This window comes from Helianthus annuus, chromosome 14 (assembly GCF_002127325.2).
Source record: "Helianthus annuus cultivar XRQ/B chromosome 14, HanXRQr2.0-SUNRISE, whole genome shotgun sequence".
In the NCBI taxonomy this organism is placed as follows: Eukaryota; Viridiplantae; Streptophyta; class Magnoliopsida; order Asterales; family Asteraceae; genus Helianthus; species Helianthus annuus.
Window position 1 is genome coordinate 57,038,759 of NC_035446.2, and position 8,750 is coordinate 57,047,508.

At 37.3% G+C, this 8,750-nt stretch overlaps 1 protein-coding gene across 1 annotated transcript; it reads left to right on the plus strand.

Moving 5' to 3' along the window:
* The first annotated feature begins 248 nt into the window (after positions 1-248).
* LOC110908340 lies at positions 249-7,008 on the plus strand. The gene is made up of 5 exons (XM_022153265.2): positions 249-447; positions 1,110-1,166; positions 1,992-2,940; positions 3,027-3,406; positions 4,625-7,008. Exons 2-5 carry the CDS (start codon positions 1,164-1,166, stop codon positions 6,710-6,712), a joined length of 3,420 nt encoding a protein of 1,139 aa, XP_022008957.1. The 5' UTR covers positions 249-447; positions 1,110-1,163; the 3' UTR covers positions 6,713-7,008.
* The last annotated feature ends 1,742 nt before the right edge of the window (positions 7,009-8,750 follow it).

Consider the following 8,750-nt stretch of genomic DNA (forward strand, 5'->3'; position numbering starts at 1 on the left):
TAGACTAGTGGGTACGGGGCTCGTCCTCCCGCCGCCGCCCCATTCCCCAACAGATCCACCCCCATCCCCGTCGTCGCCCCAGCCCCGTCAAAATCGTCCGCCCACAGTCAATGTTCACGGGCCTCTTTCCTCTCTCCTCTCACACACAGTCTGACAACAAACAATTAAATTTTGATATAGTGGGCCGAAGACTATTGATTTAATTGGACCTCAATTAAAAGATCAGTTCACATAAGCTGCGTATTTTAAGACACATCACATGGGCCGATATAATTGATCTGACAAGTCACATGCAATTTGTTGAACAATTAAATTGTATGTGACCCGATCGAGTGAAAGTGTAATCCGGACTCCGAAGCTCAAAAGTAAGTACGTGTGGGACGCTGCAAGTTCACCTTGACGACTCCGAAGTGACCACTCTACCGCCGCCCTCACCTGCGGTCGCTGGTACTCTATGCATTTGATCTCTTCTATGCTTATAAAACCTAATGATATTTGTGTTAATTTAGTGGTTGTAGTTGTGAATCAGCGTTGTTTGTTTGGGATGTGTTTGTGCCCTAGAATAGGAGCTAGGGTTTCTAATTTAACTAATATTGAGCAGTTCTTTAAGATCTGCAACATAATATGTAATAATTGGTTGATGTTCTTAACCTAAGCGTGGATCTAGTTTTGGATTGATGTGTTTAGAGTTGAGGAATTGTTGATAGGTATGCATTGCTGATTTCTCCTTGTTTATAGGTTACGGCGAAATAATAGCTAGCTATATGAAAGGTTTGTTTATGAATCTGTTTTGGGGTTTAAACCGGAACTTAACTAGGCCTTTTTTTAATCGTTAATAAAACCTGAAATTTGTTATTTGGTTATGAATCTGAGAATATGTAAGATGTAAAAAGATCCTGTATTTAGAAACTGATTGATGAGTATCTTTGCATAGTATATAACATTCCCTATCATCTATATCTTCGTGTTTAACAGCAGTTTAATCTTTAAACCAAACCTTAACTGTGTTACTTAAGATTTTATTAGCCTTTGTATTAGATTGGCGGTTAAATTACTTCAAATCTACAAAGTTTAGCTTATTATCCGACATAATGCTCTGGATATTTCAGGTACATACCAACAGGTGTCCTTTTTGCGCTGAACCAGAAACACCTTGGAATTTGATGGTATATATCTAATCTTATGCTTTTCATCTTTTGGTTTTGAAATGTCAGTGGTGTAGTTTGACTAATCTGAAACTATATTACTTAAAATGTACCTTAGGAAGTTTTGTTCTGATCATTGTTAGGATAAACACTAGTTATAAGTTGTGACAAATAATGCTAGTTCTTAGGCCTGTAAATGAACTGAACGTTCATGAACTGTTCGTTAACTTGTTCAACGGAAAGTTCGTTTGTTTAATAAACGAACGAACATGAACATATTTTTTTGTTGAGTAAAATGCCATTTAGTCCCTGAGGTTTGGGCCATTTTGCCACTTTAGTCCAATGGTTTCATTTATCCCCTGTGGGTCCAAAAAGTTTTTAACATTGCCATTTTAGTTCAATTGACTTAACACCATCCATTGACCTCTGTTAGTCAGGGGCAATTTTGTCCTTTTCTATTTTTTATAATAAATCATTTTATTGAACCCTCCCCTTTATCTTCAACCTTAAAAAAATCCTAATTCAAATCAGTTCATTTATGTTTAACTAAACGAACGAACATGAAAACATGTTTTGTTCGTTCATTTATGTACGTAAACGTCCGTTTTTGTTCATCCGATCCAAACAACACTAGCATGCCTCATCTATGGATGGCCACCCGATCCATATGCACTTGACTTAGTTTGTCTACTCATTACATCAGATGGTTCATCTGATCGGATGGCAATCCGATCGGATGACCATCCGATCCTCAGTACTACATAGAGTGAGTTTCCAGAGTTTGAAAAATTTTGATATTTTCAAAATTTTTGATACTTGTTACTTTATGTCTCGAACTTTGTGCAGGGAAAAGACTGGGACAAATCTCACAATATTTATTGTCTGTTGGATGCACACTATACAGATAATACTCCGTTCAAAGTTATAGCAAAATTCTTGAGAGAGAGTAAGATTCATAAGGCGCTAACCGATAAAACCGAAGTGTATGAATCACATGTTAGAAGATTTTGGAGTTCGGTAAGGTATGAGGAGAAGGAAAAGATGATCTATTCAACTGTTAGAAAGAAGGACGAGAATGATCAGGACATAGATGTTGAAATTAAGTTCAATGTGGGTGATTTAAGAAGAGTTTTGGAGTTAGATGATTCTGATAGTGATCCCATCATTATTCCTGAACGTTTGTGCAAGGGTTTGTGGTGCAGAATGGGATTTTCAGGAAACTTGAACGGAAAAATGCTTAAGACAGTGTTCAGTAAGCCTTATAAGTTCATGATCCACTGCGTAGTGCATGCTTTAGCTCATAGGAAGGGAGCTTACGATGAAACTTCTGATTATATCATGAACATAATCACATGTCTGGTGCTGAACAGGCCATATAATGTATCGCAAGTGATCTTTGACCACTTGGTAGACAATGTAAAAGCTGGAAGTGGAAAGTACATCATGTATCCAAGATTTATCCAGATGATAATAGACGATTTAGTAAAAGACATTCCAAAGGATGCTCATGATATTCTAGGTCTTCGAAACATGACAGCGGATACTATAAGCAGATTATCCAAAGGACCTGATCAGAGGGCAAGGAGAATGATTTGCAGGATTGATAATCCAGCGTATGTTGCTCCAGAAAATGACGCATGGAGACATGAGAACAGTAACTCTGAGAGTGAAGATAATAAGATGAATGAAATGATTGAAAAGAAGCTTCGTTATTGGTTTGTGAAGGACGGCAAGAGAAAGAGAACTCCGAAGACATCCCCTGCTGAGGAATCAACACCGAAGATTGTTGTTAAGGGTATAGTGAAATGGGGAGTCATAAGAGAAGCTAGAACTTTAAATTGTTATATTATTCTAATGAATACTTCAATGTTTGTTTTGCAGGGCCTTCAAAAGAATCACAACAAAGGTTAGTTGATGAACCAGTGTTGGAACTATCAGAAGTTCTTCAACAAGGAGCTGATTTATTGAAACATTCACTTGAAAGTTTTCTAAAGAAGAATGAGGAAGTTTCTACTCAGAAAGATCAAAGCACAAGTGTTCAAGCTGAAAGTGTCAAAGAGACAGATTCTGAAGGTGTTGCTCGTGATGATTCAAGTGATGCTGACGCTGAATCAGCGGAGACTGAGACAGAAATTGATATGGCAACACTTGGTCGTGGAAAGGTTCAAATGAAAAAGAAGCCTCAAAAGAAGAAGAAAGGATCTGACGATGAAGATTCTACTTACACTCCATTAGTTGAAGAGAAAAAGAAGCTCTGTCCGGTATGATACAGACTCAAGACTTTAAACGTTACAAATATTGACAGATTTCTATCTATGGACATACAAAATGCACTAACAAACCCAAAAAGATTTTCAGTGTGTTTGAATATAAAGTTTTTAAAATACAAAAAGATTTTATTTCTGCGTTATTTTCGACAAGTGTTGGAAAGCTGATCTTCAGATTCTGAGATGCAGAGAAAAATCTTGAGAAGACTGGGTGTGAGCTAATCTGAAAGTGTTGGGAAACTAAAAAGCTGAACAAGTTCATTAAGTTGAAACTTGTAGTTTTTTTGAAAAAAATGAAAATTTGAATAAAAATATCAGATGGTTCGTAAATCAGGTCAATCAAGGTCATTACCTTAGACTTGGTCGGCAAATTGAGTAACCAGGGTCATTAACTTGGACCTGGATACTTGAGTGGATGTTAAAATCTGATAAAATTTGAAAAAGTTTGTAAAAAATAAAAGTTTTGAAAATGCAAAGTCCATCCGGACGTATGCAGAATAAGTCCATCCGGAGAATTGATTTCCCCATCCGGACGGATGGACCGGTGATATATATAGGCCATCCGGAAGAATCTTGTTCATTCGAACACTTCACATCCGGAGAGACTATACTTTTTCTCTCAAACTTTTTAGCCAAAATCTAGCCAAAACTCTGCCGAAATTTCTACCAGAGGGTGTTGATTAGCACAACATCTAACATGGTGAAGGTAGAATCTCTATAACATTTCATTTGAAGGGTCAATTTGATCATTCGGACACAGTCGGCTATTGTATTTAGATCTAGGGCTTTCTAGGATGAATTTCAAGAAATTGATCATGAATATTGTTTAATTGGCACTTGAATTACATATTTCAACCATCAATTTGATAACATCTTACAAAAATTTGATTGATTGATTCTTGAATATGAACAGTGTGTTCATCCGGACGGATAAAGGTCCTGCGATTTGAACAATTCTTGTTAAAGTCCATCCGGATAAAGGTTTTGAATTGATTATAATTGATTTGTTAAATGTTGTTCATCCGGATGAAATTGCCCATCTGGAGAGTGTCCATCCGGATCAGTTGTATTGTTTGTTCATCCGGACCAAGTCCATCCGGATGGAATGTATATTGAATGTTGAAATTTTTCTAAGTGTTGGACAATGATTTCAAAGTTCAATAATTTTCTCGATATACGTGCAATGTCTTATGACGTGTGTTATATGTGCAGGCTAAAAGTTTGGATTTTCATAACAAGCACAACATATGTTGTACTTTAGATAAAACATTGCGAAATATGAGTTCTTTCGTGGAGATTTTAAAGTTTATCGAAGATAGTAGAATACACAAGGCATTGACTGATCAACATAAGTGTTATGAGTCACATGTGAGGGCATTCTGGAACTCGGCACACTACGTGGAAGATGACAAAGCAATACATTCTACCGTGAAAATGAAAGATGACAACAATAAAGATATCGATGTTGCTGTTAAGATAACTGTTGAAGATATTCGAAGAGTGTTGGATCTGAAAGACAAAGATGAAGATCCGATATACATTCCAGAAAGATTGTGCAAGGGTTTATGGTTCAGAATGGGCTATACAGGATCTGTAAATGATCAAGCATACGTAAAGTCAAAGTTGTCAAAGCCTTACAAGTTTCTTGTTCACTCAGTGATACACGCGTTGGGCCACAGGAAGGGTGGATATGATGAATCTGCAGACTACATCATGAACATCATCACATGCTTGATACTGAACAGGCCTTACAATATTTCTCAGATGATTTTCAATCATATGTTGGGTAACATGAATGGTGAAAGATTCTTGCAATATCCAAGGTTTGTGCAGATGCTGTTAGACGATCAGATTCCTAACTTACCGAAGATAGATGATGATGAGTTGGTGCTAGAGCATATGGACAATGAAACCTTGAAGAGGTTAGATGTTTACGAAGGGATTGAAAAGGGTAAAGAGCCTAAGTTCAGAAAGAAGTTTGCTGCAATTGAGAAATCAGATTATCAAGCTCCAGCAGATGACAAATGGAGGCATGATGATAGTGATTCTGGATCAGAAACAGAAAAGATGAAGCTGTTTGAACCTAAGAAGACTAGGTGGTGGGTAATGAAAGATGATAAGAAGAATCCAACACCGAAAGCTGCACCAAAGAAATCACCACCACATTTGATTGATGATGTTCCTCCTGAGAATGTTAATGTTGCAGGTGATTACGTTGAAATTTCAGTTGATGAATTTGCAAATATTGCAGCTACTCAGGAAGCTAGAGATGCAGCAGCAAAGGCTGGTGGTAAAAACATTGAAGCTATGAAAGAACCGCTTGTTGAAGGTGAGGTGCATACAGATTCGAGCGAAACAGAAGGCGAAATAGATGTTGCACCAACAACATATGTCAGTGGCAAAATCAAAATGAAAGGTCCTTCGGAAGCTGAAAAGATTACCAAAGGCAAAGAAGGAAAGATGAAACGGAAAGCTCAACCTACGGGTGAAGTTCTGACAAGGAAGAAAGTCAGGAAGACTATGAAAGACACATCTGGTATTCCTGAAGTTGAAAACGTTGAAATTGAGGTTCCTGTGCAAAGTGAATTCGGAATGGGTTACATTCCGTTCTTTAAGTTAGCAAAGAAGGTTGCTGAGTTAGAAAAGGCAAAGGCAGAATCAGATGCAGAGCTTAAAGAAACGAAAGAGAAGATTAAGCAAGTGGAGGCAGAGAATGTGGTTCTAAAGAATGAAATGTTAGCTATGAATGATCAGATAGAAGACGTTAAAGCTGGGAACAATGCATTGAATGAAATGATCGATGAGCTGTTGACTACAAATTGTGAGCTGAATGATGCTAATACGGCGATCAGTCATGCAAATGAGATCATGCAGAAAGAGATAGAAGATTTGAAAGCAGACAAGGAGAACAAGTCTAAGCAAATAGAGATGTTATATGCTGTTATTGAAGATCGACTTGGTATTAATGTTCATGCAGCTTATGATGATATTGAAATCCGAAGAGCTGAAGAAGCTACAAAGAAGGATAAAGGAAAAGGTATAGCAGTGGAAGAAGCTTCTGAAGAAGTTCTTGAATCTTCTAGCCAGAGAGAGCAACAACCAGATGTTGTTGAAGTTAATGATGAAAATCCTCTAGTCCTCGCACAGCAATTCGTCCTTGTAGGTAAAGCAAAGAGTGAATCTTATTATAGCAGAGAAGACAATGCAAGGAGAATTGAAGTTGAAAGACGTCGACTAAAAGCTAAGGAAGCAAACAAAGCCAGTACAGTGTTAATGAGACTGATGCAACTGCAGCACTGAAAGCAAGTATGCTCATGTCTCTTAATGTTATAAAATAAGGTGTAGATTGTTCTTAAGATTTTATTTTCTACAACTGTTCTTATTTCGTGTTGTGTTATTAGAGGTGGTTAGTCAATGGGTCAAAACAGGTCCAGGTTGAAATGAGTTGTTTTTAGTATGAGTGGAGGTAGGTTTGACCCACTAATTATAAACAGTTGTGTTGTTTTATGTCATAACTTAAACTGATTTGATCTTTTATGCTGCAATTAGAAAGACAAAGAGAGAAATGAGTATCAAGTTTTATAGTTTAAACTTAATTATTATATATACATATGTATTCTTTTTGTTGCAAATTAGTAATTAGTAATATTAGAGTATTAATATAAAAAAAAATTAGTTTACATGGGCTGTGTTCGTGTGACACCCGCGAATATGCATGTCATGTCGAGGTTCTTGTGACCAACACGATTTTTTGGTTTGTGTTGGGTTTGACCAGTCAACACGCAAGTACAACCCATTTAACACGCGCCTGAATTGCAGGAAAGTATTTCACTTTGCTTGATGCTGTAAAATCAATTCTGCCAGAATTTTATCCGGGTTAAGCCGAAAGCGCAAGAACGAGTCAGGAATGGAGCCCGAAAACGGAAGTCATCCGGTTATAAAATTACTTCGAATACAAGGAAGGCATTGAATCCAAACTGGAAATTCCATTTTCTTGGGTGGTTAACAACTTGATAAACCCTGATTACTTCATATCTGCCTCTACTTCAAGGCTCCCAAACCGATTGGTACATGATCCTTGTCGGTTTTTATGTACACTGCCCTCTGTTTTTGGGTATATACGATTCATCAGTTGAAAAGTATGCATCAAACTGTACAGAATAGTAACATGTTTGTTGGGTAAATTCTAACCGGTTAACTCATTTAGTGAAAAAAAGGTTATATTTTTTTTTCCTATAATCAATTAACTTATATTGATTCTGTTGAAATGAAATGAATCAAAGTATAAATATGGGGGGGGGGGGGGGGGGGGGGGATAAGAAGTTGATTTGTTTTCAACTGGTTTTGATGAGATTTATGGGATAAACCAGGGTTTAGGGGTGTTTATGTTCCCGTTCTATCAGTCTTGACAAAAACTTTAGGAGAAAGTTTTGTAAATAAAGACGAACCAAACCGAGTGGTTTTTGTGGTTTGGTTTTGGACCGTTTTTAATTTTAAAGAGTTAAATTTTGTATGATTTTTTAAAGAGTAAATTACAAAAATCATCATTTATGTTTACACTGAACTGCAAAGTATGTCCTTTGTCTTTAAAGTTGACGGGATTCATACTTTATGTTTGCAAAACTTTGCACACTATGTCCTTTAGCTCTAATTTAGTTAAATTTTAATGTTAAATAAGGGCATAATGGTAATTTTTCTCATTTGTTTAAATATATTTAATAAATAAAACAAAAAAATTAAAACATTCATTCAAAATATATAAAAGAATATAAATATATATATATATATATATATATATATATATATATATATATATATAGGGTAAGGTTCATGCGAGAACCACCTTTATTGCGAGAACCGCGAGAACCAATGTGAACACAAGCTAAAATAGCTAAAAAAACCCTAAAAAAAACCTAACCCCCACCCCCCCACCCCCCAAAAACCTAAACCCCCCACCCCCCCCCCCCCCCAAAAAAAGACCTAACCCCCCCCCCCCCCCCAAAAAAAACCTAACCCCCCCCCCAAGCTAAATGCTAAAAACTAAAACCCTCAAAAAACCTAACCCCCACCCCCCCCACCCCCAAAAACCTAAACCCCCCACCCCCCCCCCCCCCAAAAAAAAAACCTAACCCCCCCCCCCCCCCCAAGCTAAATGCTAAAAACTAAAACCCTCAAAAAACCTAAAAAAAACCTAACCCCCCCCACCCCCCACCCCCACCCCCCCCCCCCAAAAACCTAAACCCCCCTCCCCCACCACCCAAAAACCTAAACCCCCCCCCCCCCCCAAGCTAAAATGCTAAAAACTAAACCCCCAAAAAACCTAAAAAATCTAAAAAAA